This window comes from Ochotona curzoniae, unplaced genomic scaffold, assembly GCF_017591425.1.
Source record: "Ochotona curzoniae isolate NIBS_2020 unplaced genomic scaffold, NIBS_Ocur_1.0 contig_3622, whole genome shotgun sequence".
In the NCBI taxonomy this organism is placed as follows: Eukaryota; Metazoa; Chordata; class Mammalia; order Lagomorpha; family Ochotonidae; genus Ochotona; species Ochotona curzoniae.
In genome coordinates, this window is record NW_024465926.1 from 23,488,121 (window position 1) to 23,504,198 (window position 16,078).

Here is a 16,078-nt window from a genome sequence, read left to right on the forward strand (position 1 = left end):
TCATGTCCTGGCTGCTCCACTTTCCTGTCTAGCTCCCCACTGGTGACCTGGGAAGCAGTCGATGATGGCCCAAGGCCTTGGGACCCTGCACGCACCTGCACGGGAGACCCAGAAGAAGCCCTTGACTCCTGGCTTTGGATCGGCTCAGCTCTGGATGTTGTGGCCAGTTGAAGAGTGAATCAGGGTCCAGCGCGGTGGCACAGTGGTTAAAGTCCTCACCTTGCACGCCCGGGATCCCATATGGGCGCCAGTTCTATCCCAGCACCTCCACTTCCCATCCAGCTCCCTGCCTGTGGCCTGGGAAAGCAGTCGAGGACGGCCCAAGGCTTTGGGACCCTGCACCCGTGTGGGAGACCCGGAAGAGGCTCCTGGCTTCGGACTGGCATAGCATCGACTGTTGCACTCACTTGGGGAGTGAATCATCGGACGGAAGATCTTCCTCTCTGTCTCTCCTCCTCTCTGTATATCCGCCTTTCTAATAAAAAAATAATAAAAATAAATCTTTAAAAAAAAGAGTGAATCAGTGGGCAGAAGATCTTTTTCTCTCTCTCTCCTCTCTATAAATTGACTTTTTATTAAAAATAAATTTAAATTTTTAAAGACTTATTTTCTTTTCATTACAAAGTCAGATATACAGAGACAAGGAGAGGCAGAGGGGAAGATCTTCCGTCCGATGATTCACTCCCCAAGTGAGCGCAACGGGCCGATACTATGCCGATCCGAAGCCAGGAGCCTCTTCCGGGTCTCCCAAGCAGGTGCAGGGTCCCAAAGCTTTGGGCCGTCCTTGACTGCTTTCCCGGGCCACAGGCAGGGAGCTGGAAGGGAAGCGGGGCTGCCGGGATAGAACCGGCGCCCATATGGGATCCCGGGCGTGCAAGGCGAGGACCTTAACCACTGCGCCACTGCGCCGGGCCCGCTTACTGCTGCATTTTATGTAACGCCTGCAGATAGCTGGGATCTAATATTCCTTTTGGGCAGTATATTTCCAGTTCTCTCCACTATAGGACATACATCTATTAGTCCCTCATAAGAGATTTATTGTATTACAGGCTTCCCTTTAATAGCAAATCAAGGACCTTCCTTTCTAACTTCTCTAATCATACTCTATGACTTTACTCCTAGGTATAAGATTCCAAGATGCAGATGTAACAGGAACCATACCACCCATGCTTACAAAATATGACAGCAGTTTACTTGACGAAGCCAGAGGAGAAATAAGAAATTTGTATGTATTCTTTTTCATGGTCATTTTAGAACTTTGTTTATTGACGATTTGTTTTTAAAAAATCCTTTGTTTTTCTTTATCTTAAACAAAATTTAGTTATGTATAAATAATTTAGTCACCAAGATACAGTGAGTTTTGTGGAATGGTGACAAATAGGTATTATATAGCATGTTTTCAGTAAAATGAGGAAAATGAACTCGCTCATTTGCATCAGTGGAATGGTTGGTTGAGTGGTCCTCTTTCCTATCATTTTAACCACAAGGGAATAACCTAAAACCTTAGAGACAATATTTGCATCCCAGGAAGTCACTGGTAGTTTTTATCAGATCATCAGATGCTGAAACAATTAGCACTTGCAGTGGTTACCTCCCCCCAAAAAGGTGGTGGGGGGGGTGGGAATTAGAAGGAGTAGCTTAAAACTTTGGAGTTATCAAATACATACGGATTTCACATTTTGTTTCTTCATACTTCTGCTTTCCTACATTCTGCTACATATCACGGTTTCAAAAAAAAGTGACCCCAGCGACATTTAGCTGACCCTGCCAGTTCATCAAAGCCTCGTGTTTTCAGTGTCTGCGTCACACAAATGACTTGGCAGCCTCACTCTCTCCAAAGGCCTTCACCTGGATTAGCCAAAAGAAACACTACTCAGTGAGGAACAGGAACACCACCTGGCCACTACCCTACGTAGATAGTTGTGCAAAAATAGTACGTACTTAAAATGTCTCGTTTGGGATAGTTTAGATTACCAGTTAACTAATAATTAGCTTGTGAGAAAGTAAAGGATTAAACATAATCTTGTTACCTGGTAATAAACCTGAAAAGCCAGAATTCATTCCAGCTTCCTAAAGCTCTTTGCCCCAGGATGCTGCCAGACATGACAGAGATAAATGCATGCCAGAGACCACTGAGTTATGTTGGACAAATTTCCTGCCGTTTCTCTCTGAAGTGTTAATTTGGTTGATACAAGCAGATGTGCATACATATGAAAGAACAAAGACTTTGAAATTATCTGAGGACCAGATTGTGGAATACACAGTAGGTGATCAATAAATTCTTCCTTAATTGAATTGAATCAAAGTCCAGTCCATTGCCTGGGACATTGTCTTGTACAAAGCAGTGCCTTGAATTGTTCCATATGTGATTTTGAATCTTCACATGTGACATGTTCCAGTTTCCTATGTACAAGCTAATTAACCTAAAATTCTTGACTTTTCTTTGCTCTTTATTGTGAAGAACTTATTGTTCACTCATTTCAAGTACTGGAAATTTTCCTCAAATTACAGAGTCTTAAAAATGATTCTTTATTTCAGGGAAGATGTTATTCAGTCACAAAGAGGCCAGATAGAAGAGTTAGAACACTTGACTGAGATTCTGAAAACACAGTTGAGGAGAAAAGAAAATGAAATTGAGTTATCTCTTCTCCAGCTTCGAGAACAACAAGCTACAGATCAAAGGTATGTTAAAACAGAAATATCACTTGGATGAGGTCCAAATTAGTTTTAAAGTCTTTATCATGTGCCCCAAAAGGATGCATGTATCTGGTGTATTTGAAAACCTGGTGTAATTATAAGCCCTCTCTAGACATACTGACCGCTCTCAGCAACTCCAGTCCAAGAACAGTTTTCCCCAAACCTGCCCTGTTTAGTAGCAGCTTCTACTGGTTAGAAATCACCTCCAGTACGTGGCCTGTTATTTGTTCCCGTGGGCAAGAATGCAGAATGTTCTAAAACCGTTTAGTTGAGGCTCCCAAGAAAAATAGAGATGACATGGACTCAGCTATTGGCATACCACATACATGAGTCCAGCATTATTTTAAGTTTTTTTTTTCAGCTTTACAGGATAGTAAATTCCATATAACGTGGCACTAATTTGTGAACCCAAAAGGATGTAAGCTTTCTTAATAGTCTCCTACTAATATACTAGCGCCCCTACTATTGCTTAGCAGTCCTCTGGTTATTATTGTTGAACACAATGGTTCCCATCAGTGATGCTGCTGCCTTTTCATTCCTTAAGATTTATTTATTTATGATTTGAAAGGCAGAGTTACAGAGAGAGAGATCTTCCATTTACTGGTATAGCTCCCCAAATAGCTGCAAAGGCCAGGACTGAGCTGGTTCAAAGCTAGGAGCTCCTTCTGGTCTCCCACGTGGGCACAAGGGCCCAAGGATTTGGTCCATTTTTCACTGCTTTCTCAGGCACTGTACCAGGATGCTGGATCAGAAGTAGAGCTGCTAGGGCTCAAACCAGAGCCCATATGGGATGCCAGCACTGCAATTGGCTTACCAACTACTGGCCCCAATCACCTTTGACATTTTTTTTTAAATTTTTTATTTTAACAATCTTTACATGGTTAATTTGTGCATAAAGGGTCAAGGGCTACAGGAAAGTGGGTAAGACTATTATTTCCATATTGTTTCATTCATATATCTGAGGTAGAGGGGGATATTGAGGGAGAAGCCCCACCTGATTTCCCACCCACCCCAAGTCCCACATGTGGGGCATGCTCCGAGATACTCATTGAAGTGGTTTCAATAGGTCACCAGTTTTGAAATTGCTGCCAATCTTGCCTCTCCAAACACGGTGAGGTTGTTGAAAAATCCATTAATTGACATTGTCCATCATAGCATCTCTATTTGCCCAGTATTTTGTTGCTGAGGTGGTTGATTAACTTGTTCCATCTTCTGTCCCTTCATCACCTTTGACATTTTAAAATGTGGTATGTGCTCCTGCCCATTTTCTTTGTCATTTTTTTTGTTCCTGTGTTAGCTCATTCCATAGGTTCTTTTGCCGTTATTCTTTCCATAGAACTTTGCCTTTCTCCTATATTCTTTGTTGGATTATTTTCTTCTCTGTTGTGGCTCTTCTTCCTCCCTTTTGGTTTGTTCTACTTCTTCCTCCCATACCTAAAAGAGAGTAGCATCTTTCGCCTTAGTTCCAATATTTTGCCAATCAGATGTCCTCTCACCCTTGTTTTCTTCAACTAGTCCCAACCAGGAGTAGGTCATCTTACTCATAAACACTTCAGTATTTTGTTTTTATCTAACAAGAATGCATTTTCACATAGCTCCCATGCTATGATCCTATGTAACAAAAGTAATCATTTTTCGTAACTTCAGTAATCAGTTTATATTTAAACTTCTCTGGTACTGCCTTTCTACTATTCATTTGAATTGAATCCAAATATCAAGTACTAACTTGGGAGCCCTAGATGAACCAGACTCCTGGCTTTGCTTGGTAAGAGAACCAGCAGATAGAAGATGGATCTCTAGTGAAGGGTGTTTGACACAGCAATGAAGTCACTGCTTGGGATGCCTACATCCCATATTGGAGTGTCTAGCTCAAGTTCTCACTGCTCCAGTCATGACCCAGCTTCCTGCTGCATCCACTGCCTCAGGTATTGGCAGCACTACAACTCACACAGAAGACCTGGATGTTGATGGTGAGCCCCTCCCTCTTGGCATCAGCCTCACCCAACCTTGGCTCCTGTAAACATCTGGGGAGTAAACCAGTAGGAGGAAGTTTCTGTCGCCCCCTCTCCCTCTCTCTCTCTTTTCTTTCTCTCTGTAGGTGTGCACACACATGTGTGTCACTCTCTGCCTTTCAAACAAATGAAAACTTTAGCAATTGAAAAAATGAAGTAAGCTAAAGAAAGCATGAAAAAAAATCCTGGAGATTTATTTTTGTTGGAATGGCAGATTTTACAGAAAGAAGAGACAGAATGATCTCGCATACAGTGATTATTTAAAAGATAGAGTAGATTTGTATTGTGTCTAATAATTTCTCTTCCTAAAAGCCTATGTGTAAATTTAAGTTACATAAAAACAATCCTGTGTATCTTGTCACATTATATACCATTCTAAGTTCAAGGCAAAAGAAACATAAGTATTTGAGAGCTGTATTTAAATACAAGAATGTACTTTGAAATACGGCTTTAAACTATAAAAGTTATTCCATGTTCTCCTGTGAAGAAGGACTAATTTTGACTAAACTTTCTTGGAAACCCAAGAAGTGTTTACTTGTGAGGAACAGTGCTGAATGACAAGACCCCAACACTGAACATGGTGAGCTTGGAAAATTGCCGTTGGCTGCATTGAACACATTGTCTGCATATAAAAATTCACGTAGCTCGAACCCAAGTTGGGCCCATTCCCTTTAAGCTTTACTTAACCGTGAAGCACATGATTATCAAGGACTGCTTCACCTTCTTCATTTCTCAATTTCCCAAAGAGCAAGATGGAACTTTGTAGGCCATTCCTTTTACCCAAGGTCTAAGGTTATCCTGGAGCTAGACCACCATATTAACTGAAAAAGAAATCCAAACAATTTTAATCCTAAAAGTGTAACAGCAGCAGAAAAAAATTACAGGTGCATGCTTTTCTTTAAAAAAAAAAAAAAGATGTATTTTTTATTGGAAAATCAGGAGGAAAAGAGAGAGAGAAAGCCTTCCATTTGCTGGTTCACTCCCCATGTAGCCTCAACAGCCAAAGTTGAGCCAGTCCAAAGCCAGGAGCAGGGAACCTCTTCTGGGTCTCCTGTGAGGATACAGGGTGTCAAGGCTTTGGGCCATCCTCGACTGCTTTTCCAGACCACAAACAGGGAGCTAAAAGGGAAGTGGAGTAGCTGGGACAACAACTGCTACCCATATGGGATCCCAGTGCATACAGGGTGAGGACTTTAACCACCAAGCTACCTTGGCAAGCCCAACACACACTTTTCTTACTACAAATATTTCCAGCAAAAATAAAACAAACAAACATATATACTTGGAAAAATTCACCTTAATGAATTGCTCAAACAAGTACATTCTTTGACACTAGCCCTTAAGTTGCCACTTGGGACATGTGGATCTCAGAGTGTTGGGTTCAAGCCCTGGCTCCACTTGTGGTACAGCTTCTAGGTGAGGCACTTGCTGGAAAACAGCAGGCAGTGGCTCAACTTCCTGAGTGAGTCCCTGGCACTCACACAACATAGCCTGATGGAGCTCTGCAGTCCTGGTTTCAGTCTGGCCTTCCAGTGGGTATTGTGGACGTTGAGAAAGGAACCAGTAGGTGGAAGATTGCTCTCTCTCTCCAATGAAACAACAGTAAATAAGTAAATAAATAAATAAATAAAATTTTTACAACTAGGTTGAGTTGTGGTCATTTTATAAAGCATAGGCCAAAATTGACCCCCCCCCCCCAAATAGTCCAAAGAAATCAAAGCATTCCTACCCTGGCTTATAAATTAGAAATTGCGTATGTTATTTGTTTATAACAAAGGATACCTGTATTGGATAATATATTGTTTGTTGAAAATAGAGACGTAACTCAAAATAAGAATGTTCAAGGCTTTTTATTTTTAATATGTTTACATGAGCTCAAAGTTTTATGTGTAAGAGCAGGTTTTTTTTTTTGAGACTAATGGAAAACTGTTGAAAAAAAACGTTGGGCAGAATATAAAACTTGGTATAATTTACTGTAGAGAAAAATTGCAAAATGGAAAGCATATTTAAAGTTCTCCTTCAGGGATACATTATTTCAGATTTGAAATCCTAGAAGTCTGATCTGGATGTTGGTCCCCTTGTCCTCAAGCATGAACCTACCATAGTTGTAATCTTCGGAGTGGCAGGGCTTGATATTTATGGCAGAGAGCCTTTTCATAGAATATTACAGAAACTCTTCGGAGTATGTGTTTAATAGACCAGTTTGGTTTGGCATCAGCTTGACATAAACTTTTGGTTATCCAAAGCCCTTAATTGCTTTGAAGTAAAAGCCCAGTGCTGTTCTTTTTTATTAAAATCATGTTTTTTCCTGTTGTTGTGGTCTATTTTGGAAGACTGAGTTGTGATTTTTGCATATGTTCTACATAATGCCTCATTAGCAAAAAATCTTGTATCATTTACAAGTAGCCTGAATGTCTGTGTTGTTTTGAACAAAAATCCATATTAAAATTTAAACAATATAAAAATGCACATTTTCTGCTTATTAAAAAGGCTGTCTTAAATTAAATGCAAGGCACTAACCAGTGAACACATGTACATGAACATTAAAATTAGAATCATTTTACCTTTTATTGACTTTTTCAATTCCGAAAATATTTATCCTCTTACCCAAATGTGTAGCTAGTTTGTACTAAGTGTTTTCTTCTTTTAAAATAAATGTTAGGGTGTTTACCTTCTTAATTAAAAATCATGTAAGTGCCATAATGTCCCAGTGGAGGAAATTTAATCCATAAATAATTCAGACACTCTGGCTTGCCCTCTTCCCTTCGGTGTACAGGGGACTGTCAACTCCTAGAGCAGCAAGGCCTTTGCAGCCATGCGTTTCTAAGAACCAGCTTGCCTTTGGGGGCTCACACTCTCCCCTCTGCACAGATACAGGATTCCATCCAAACGCTCCAAGTTCTTCCCCTGCTTCTCATCTTAAGAGACTGCAAACCTACAGAAAGCCGAAAGTAACAGAATGAGCTCTCCATTCGCATCCTGGTGTCCCTCCTGGAGGAGGAGTACTCTCCCTCTCTGATTCTCACTCCTTTCTTCTTTCCCTTCCTCTCTCCCTTTCACCTTGCCTCTCTTCCTTCCTCTCCCAGTTGAGTCTTCGTGCACTTTCCACTTCACTGTCTGAACACTTGTATCTCCCCGGGACAAAGACATCTTCCTGGGAATTCACAAAACTGCCATCCCATTCAGATCCTTTAGCAACGAATGATACAGGAGCATCACCTGAGAACACATACGCTCATTTCCCCAGTTGTCCAAATTTGGAGCCAAATTTCTTTTTTAATAACTGCTTTGGTTTTGTTTTGGTCTAGGAACCACTCAAGGGTCATGTGCTGAATGTAGTTGCCGTTTCTTTTAGGTTTCCTTTATTCCAGAATGAGTCCCCACTCTTTTCCAGTCCATTGGCAGTTGTTTTCAGAATGCCCCTCCATTTGGATTTGCCTGATTGCTTCGCCCCTTCATTTGGAGGGCACATCTGTTCTCTGAAGGAAGGGCAACTGGGGCCAGGGATCACCATCCAGACATTACCTTCTCAAGGGGATTAATCTGTCATTTAAAAAATACATATTTACCAAATTCTCACTTTTATTTTGAATATTTCAAAATTTGTCCAGTGAAAATTATTGTACTCAAACACTGTTTTTGTTACAGTTAATATTTTTCTGGAGGCAGCTTAGCATATTTTCCCAGTACTTTATGTCTATAGACCGCAGAAATTATTACTAAAACTAACGTTAAAAAAAACTAACATTAAGTAATGTATACATGATAGCAGAGAGGAATTAAAACTTAGGAACTTGTTAGAAAGTGGAAGCAACTTGAAAGAGTAGGAAGCATTTAGCTCCTCAAACTAGATGTGCTTGTTAGCTCTATCAACTTTAGTCAAATTCTCTGCTTCTCCAAGCCTCAGCTAGCTGTTTGAACTATAAAATACACAAATCGAAATGAGCAAATGTTTTCCTGTACTGTAAACAAAAGCCATTTTCTCCCTGAGGACTTTGTGTTTCAGAAAGACTATCTTCTCAGTAAGCTCTGTTTATTATTTGAATCACTTTCCTCCCTTTTGTATTCATCAAAAACTCTTACCATGCCGTTCATTCCTTGTAATAATTGCAAAATAGCCTCTACTGAATTGACATAATTATGCCAAAAAAACGAATCAATGCAAAACGTGTAGTTTGCTTTTGCCACTCCATCACCATTGAAGCTGTATTTCCCGTGGGGGTGTTTATTCCTGTTCACTTCTGGATTCCCATTTGTGTTACTGTGAATTGGCCACTTCAGATGAGCCAGGATTTGAGCTCTTCTTGAGTCCAGCCAGTGTTTGAGAATGCCCCTGCCACGTGTTCTCATTGCAAGTGTGTCTTTGTGCATGTGGAGAGCCCAACAGAACTATGCTCCCCGTCCCTGTGGGTGCTGACAGTGAGATAGAAACTGAGTTAGGATTTATGGTTTGACCCAACACCACAGGAACGGTAAAATCCAGAAGCAAACAAATAAATTCAGACGAAATTTTTTCCTTCAAGTAGGAGCACTGTTTTCACCTCTGAACCCTTGTAGCGATTCTGAGCAAAGCCATTTAATACCTTTCAAATAGATTTTCCACTGCTTTTTTGATGACACTTATTCCTCTATATTTATTAGCAGCTCTGAAGTCCTGCTCAACAAAACGAAGCCTCGCTGGGGTTTGCTACCTGTGTATCCCAAATAAGAGCCAGGAATGATCAACCTCTATTAACAGTGCTCTTACTGAATGTCTGCCACCCTTTTAAAAACAATCTAAATTTTTTTTTTTTTTTTACGCTAAGGCTGTTTCTAACCTTATCTCTCGAATTTGTCAGCCTAAAATTACTGCTTAGGAAGCTCTCCCTTCTATCTCATAAATGTCTGACCTATTTCCCATGTTCCAGTATTTCAGAGCCTCACTGTCGTGTTCTACAGCCGTCTCCTATAAATGGTGTTAAATACCATATTATAACATTTCAGTGTCAAAAAATCAAGAGGCTTTTTTTTTTTAGCTTTCATAATCCTTACTGTTGCAAAGAATGAAATGTTGGCAAGAGTAGAGGAAGGGAGCTGAGTGCCTGGGGAATGAAATATATGAAAGTTTCACTGGAGCAAAGATTTTTGCTTCTTAAGGTTTCATATTAGACTATACATTACAAAGCTCCACTGCAAGTTTTTCCTTCTCCAGTGTATCTGAGGTTTTAAGTTTCTGGATTTATTATGGCACCCAGTAGCAAAGCTGGAGTCAAGTGTTTTCAAGGCTTCCATTAGAAATTCCTCCTTCGGAGTTTATTGCTTGACTGTTTCAAATTATATGAGAGAAACTTGGCCCACAGGTTGTGGAGCTGGATGACTTTTTTCCAACATAAAATCTAATTTATTTTAGTTTGCTTTTAATCTAGAGATAGGCTAGCAACTCTTCTCATAATTTAGGATATTTGATCATAATTCTAATCATATCCTGAAAAAAAAAAGAGTGAAAGAAACTGCTTTTTCCCAAGTTACTTGCTCATAGTTTTTTTTTTCCCAAAGCCTTGTTGAAAATTGGGAGAAATTAATTTTTACATAGCACTTAATTAGTGTGCTTAATATCTGCTTGCAAATCATTTCATCGTGTATAATGCAGCATTGTATAAACTGGTGCATCTCTGTCAGTTCGTCTGATTGTTTTTCCCATGCATTCTCTCTATCCCATTGTCATCCTTATGAGAATTTGCTGTTCTTCTCAAGGGTAGAGAAGAGGGCAGAAAAATACTATGTTGAAGTAGTTTAAAATATTGTTCACAGGGCAGGTGGTTAACCTAGTGGTTAAAGACACAGGTAGAACCGTTGTGCTCCATACTGGAGTGCTTTGGTCCCATGCCTAGCTCTGGCTCTTGATTGCGGCTTCCTGCCAGTACACACACACCTTGTGAGGTAGTGATGGAGGGAGGCTAAAATACTTGAGTTCCAGCCCCTCTCTGGGAGAGCTGCTCGAGTTCCTGGCTCCTGGCTCCAGCCCAAATCTAACCTGGCCATTGATGATATAGGTGTGAACTTGTACTCAGAGGAGCTTTCTCTCTCTCTCACTCATTCTCTGTCTCATTCTCACAGTCCTACTCAAAAAACAAATCACAACAAAATGACAAAACTCCATACATCTAACCCTCTGTTCTTCAAGAGAGACCAACACGTAGTGCTAGGACCAGCCACTTCCCAGCGACCGTAACTGCATCTTTCTCATACTCCTTGTTATCTTGTCCTAACGTTTCCTCTCCTCCTTCTGTCACTTCCAGCCATATTGTTCTCCCATTTTTCATCTATGGAAAAATACTTTTTACTTGTCGGGCTGACTGTGGTTTTCCTTGTACACCTTCTTAAAAGCCAAAGCATGTTCATCACATTGCTGGTTTTTAACTTTGTCAGTGTGTTTTGTATCTCTGAAGACACTTTTAAACAAGCTTCCTTTTCTTCTCACTACTGCACTGAAAAAATATGCAATCGTGATGATAACTATTACATATGCAGTCCCTAAAACTCGTATGAAAAAATTATTATGAAGGTTTCACATCTGTGCAGAATACGTGTGCTCCATCGTAAACACATCATTATTACTATTATGTGCTTTGTAAATATTGCTTTCGCTGCATTTATGCTTACTTGTTGTGTATTATGAGTATCTCTATGAAGTTATTTGTCACTTTCTTAACAATGTGTTAAAAATTTAAACTCCAAGGAATTTAAGATTGTATTCAAGCAGGCATCTAGTGATTAAAGCAATGTAAGCTTTGAAAATGTTTATCTTAACAAAAAAAAAATTCAAACTTAAAACCTAGTAAGTAATACTTATTCAAAATATCTTAATCATCTTGAAAACACTAACATAAGATAAATATCAAAGAGAAGAGAAGATTTTCAGTTCCTCAGTCGCATCCTCTTCCTGCATATCGCCATTCTAGGGAAAAGGAGTAAATTATGTTTCTGCTTCTAAATATGAAAAATATGTTTTCTCCTAATATTATACATGTATGCCTCTGTGTGTATGCGTATGTGTGTGTATGTGTGTGTTAAGTGAACCAAGACAGTCCTTGGGGAACAATAGTAAATGCACTGTTGAGTATGTGCTCAGAACTACCAGAGAACACATTCAGTCCCATAATTATTTTAACATTGTGTTAAGACTGTACCCTGGGCCAGATCCAGGCCCTTGGACTTGTTTATCTTCTGTGTGAGGACAACTAACTGTCCAAAGCCAAAATACAATGAACTTTCAAATATCAAAGAGGAAAATTAAGTATTTCAAGTCCTCAGCTGGCTTACAGATGTGTGAGCTTTGTAGTCCAGTTTCTGGTTCCAGTAGGGCATTGTGACAATTTTTCCAATATGTGTACACTAGATAAGTTTTGAAGTAAAATCACTTACTTTATAACTGAATTAATTTCTAAACTTACACTTTTTATAGTTATTTCTCTTAAAAAGATGTCCAACAGCAAACTTTGTAATTTAAAAACCCTTTTAATGTAAAACATCAAATTAAGGAATTTTTCTATCAAGAAAGTAAATATACTTTGAAAACAGGTATTCATTTAGATCTGTGATTAACCTTTAACGAGATCTTCCTGTTAAATTCTATATTTGCTTTAATCTCAGTAGGAAAAATACAAAATAGTATTGCTGCATATAGAGTTTCTGTATACCCTATGGACATCAAATGATCTCTTACAGCTAAAGGCACATCTGCAACATATTTAAATGCCAGCTTTGGGTATTATTAGTATAAAATGCTAAGTCACTTTTTTTTTGGAAAATATTTTGAAAAGTTTAAACTCCAAAAAGAAACTCCAATAAATGATAATCTTATGATACCATTTAGTTCAAGGGAGTGGTGGGAAAATGAATGACCATATTGCATATTTTCCATTTGGGGAAAAAATAGCATGATAATCCTCCTTAAAATAAACGAAATTCTGGTTGTAGACCCATGTCTCCTGCTTAAAAAATGGAAGTGTTCTTATACCACCTTTCAAGACGCTCCAAGATGAGTTGGACTTCATGTTATCAATTGTAGCCATAGCATCCAGCTTAGGGCTTCTGTCATTAAGTTTGTGAGAATTCAGCAATGATTATTGGTTGCATTTAAATATCTGTGTTTACCATAGTCCAGAATCTCAGTAACAAATGCATAAATATTTTCTAGATAATAGTAATTGAAATTTTTTATTATGCCATAGAGTTTTTTCTCCTGCATAGTTTATTTCTGTCTCACTTTTTCTCTTATGTTTTAATGCAACTTTGAAGGTCAACTATTCGAGACAATGTAGAAATGATTAAGCTTCATAAACAACTGGTGGAGAAAAGCAATGCTCTTTCAGTAATGGAAGGAAAATTTATCCAGCTTCAAGAGGTACAGTGGTGATTTATTGTTATGACAAAACATAAATGGAAAAAATCAAAAATGCAAGCTGTATTTTTTAAAAAGTATGATCACAGCTAAAATTTTTAAAGAATGCTGTTTTTATTCTCAAATCTACACTTCACTTTGTGTTTCATTCATTATTTGTGCTAATTACGAACTGAACTAACTAAACTTTGTAGTTTTTTGGTATCTTAAACGCATTTATCACTTGCCAAAAATATTATTCTTAACTCCTTTTGTTCTGAATTCATTATGAGCATACTGCACTGAAAATTTTGCTATATTTGTATGTAGTTTCACCCCTCAGCATTCATAACCAACATTGGGGCAGTAATCATGTGTTTTGATTTTGAATTTTTTTTTAAATCTGTGCCATTATCAGAAAATTGTAACATACCGGTAATGTCAACTCTAGGCGTTTTCGCTTTAACCCCTCACAAACCACGTCTGGCCGTGCTCAGGATTCCTCCCCCTTTCAGCTGTTTCAACAAGGACCATGGCCCCACAGCGTTTCAGCAGAGGGTTCCCATTTATTAACACTGCAGAGTTAACATCAACTCTAGTATTAATGAAATTCAAACCATTCCAGATAAGCAAAAAGCCAAGTACTTTGCTTTGAAGTACTGAGACAAGGAAAGTAGCCAATGATATAAAATAAGGGGGTCATCTGATGCCTACACTATTTTTTTTTATTTTTCACATTTTATTATTATTGCTATCATTTTACGATCCAGTTCCATATTCCCCTGTCCCCTCCCCAATTCCCTCCCCCCCCCCAGTTCCTTTATATCATTACTTCATACTCAGTCATATGTTCATCATTGCGGGCATGGACAATGGCAGAGAGTCCAGAATTACACTAACTATTGGAAGAGTTCAATACTGTGCAGCTATGCTCTGGCTGGTGGCATCCATCCTGCTGGAACCTCCTCAGATGCCAAGGAACAAATACATCCCATATCCACGTGAGGGTCTGTGGAAAAGGAGACTGACGAGACAGTGGTAGAACTGTCTGCAGGTAGACGAAAAAAACTGAAACACAAGTATTGAAAGCCATTTCCAAAAGGAGAAATTAAGGAACGAATGGAATAGTGGTTTTGTACTCTTTTATCCACTTAAATTGTCTTGATTTTCTAACCCTCCCCCTCCCAGAGTTTGTTTTAATATCAGTAATAACTGCTGCAGTCCAGGTACAGTGCTCTTGGGAATTAACATAGGGTGGAGATTTGAGAGGATAAAAGCTTACAGCCACAGTGAAATGGAAAGTTCAGAAAAAACTGGCTGAAGAGAGTGTTCTGTAATAATGCCAAGATTAATGAAAATGGACCTGAAGTAGCTTAAATGAATGTGAAAGTAGCTACTTGAATTACTGGAGTTAGTAGTTGAGGCATTAAATGTTGTGGTCATATGATATTTATGAAAAGACGTACTGCCTTTTTATGTAAAAAAAAGGTATGCAGGGCCTAGCGTGGTAGCCTTGTGGCTAAAGTATTTGCCTTGCCATACATGCTTTAGTATCCCATATGAGTGCCAGTTTATATCCCGGCTGTTCGACTTCCCATCCAGCTCCCTGCTTGCTGCTTGGGAAGGCAGTCAAGGATGGCCTAGAGCCTTGGGACCAGCACTTATGTGGGAGAAGCAGAAGAAGCTCCTCGCTCCTGGCCTCAGATGGGCTCAGCTCTGGCCATTGCAGCCACTTGGGGAGTTAATCACAGATAGAAGATGTTCCTGTCTCTACTCCTCTCTGTATATCTGACTTTCCAATAAAAATGAAAAAAATATTTTTTAAAAAAGAGGTTCAGGGCATTAAAATTTTATTTTATTTTATTTTATTTATTTAATTTTATTAACACATGTGCAGTCTTTTAAGATTGACAAGAGTTTGTAACGATTGTACTTCATTAAAAATCTTCACTGAATTAAAGTTTAAACCTACCTCTTCTAAGGCTGTTTTTATGGAGCAGTACCGAATCCTTTCAGTTCAAGTATCTGGTCAGTATTTTTAACCCATAATACAGCATTTTTAGAAAGCATGTCCAACTGTAACCATAGCAACAAGGGAAAAAAAATAATTGCTAAAGCTAATTTATTTATTGGCCATTATCAACAGTTAAAAAGTCTGAGGAAATAAAGGACAGGTACAGTTTGCCTTATGTGACTATGAAATAGGCCTGTCTGAGGGATTTTCCAAAGGCTCATGAAAGATGTGTATAATGAAAGAAGCTCTACATGAATTACAGAAATGCTTTGTATCAAAGTAAACTTGTTAACTTTTTGAAATGCCCTCATACTTTCCTCCTTGTTTCACGTTGGGTGAGTACATATCTATAGAAAATACAGTATACTTTGTGACGTGAAAAATAGATTGTACAATGTGAAATTGCATAAGTTCATTTACTAGATTGCAATCATTAACTCAAAGCTTAATCCGAAAATAGTATCTGGAAGATTTTCTTGTTTTTTTTTTTTTTTTTAGAAGCAAAGAACTCTCAGGATTAGCCATGACGCTCTGATGGCAAATGGAGATGAGCTAAATATGCAGCTTAAAGAGCAGCGTTTAAAATGCTGCAGTCTGGAGAAACAACTGCATTCCATGACGTTTACCGAAAGAAGGATGGAAGAGGTAAGCTCCCGAAGAGCTAAGCCAGCTGTTGCATTAAAACTTCTCGGTGGATGCTTTGGAGAAGTAAAATACACATTTCAAATAGCACTTTTATTTTAGATTCCTAAGCTATCTCCGAAGATATTTCAGAAGGTTCATGGGGAAAATTGAATTAAAAGTTTATTTTGGTGCAAAAATGTCTAAAGCTTACACAGTTTTTCATAACACACATTTACTATGTCTCTTCTCAAGCCCCCTCATATGCTGGGTATTAGGTACAACAGAATATGGCCATTAATGGCAGGTCAGTGCCAGTAACACCTGTAAATGAACTTAGATCCAGTATTTATCTGAAGAATTAAAGATCCT

The 16,078-nt window shown here is 38.8% G+C and overlaps 1 protein-coding gene across 2 annotated transcripts in view; it reads left to right on the forward strand.

Moving 5' to 3' along the window:
- RPGRIP1L (RPGRIP1 like) overlaps positions 1-16,078 on the forward strand; it is a 93,979-nt gene that overhangs the window by 13,135 nt on the left and 64,766 nt on the right. For both annotated transcript variants that reach the window (XM_040982701.1, XM_040982702.1), the window contains 4 exons: positions 1,123-1,225; positions 2,539-2,682; positions 12,990-13,095; positions 15,584-15,730. In XM_040982701.1, coding sequence (XP_040838635.1) covers positions 1,123-1,225; positions 2,539-2,682; positions 12,990-13,095; positions 15,584-15,730 — 500 coding nt within the window. The remainder of the gene's footprint in view (positions 1-1,122; positions 1,226-2,538; positions 2,683-12,989; positions 13,096-15,583; positions 15,731-16,078) is intronic.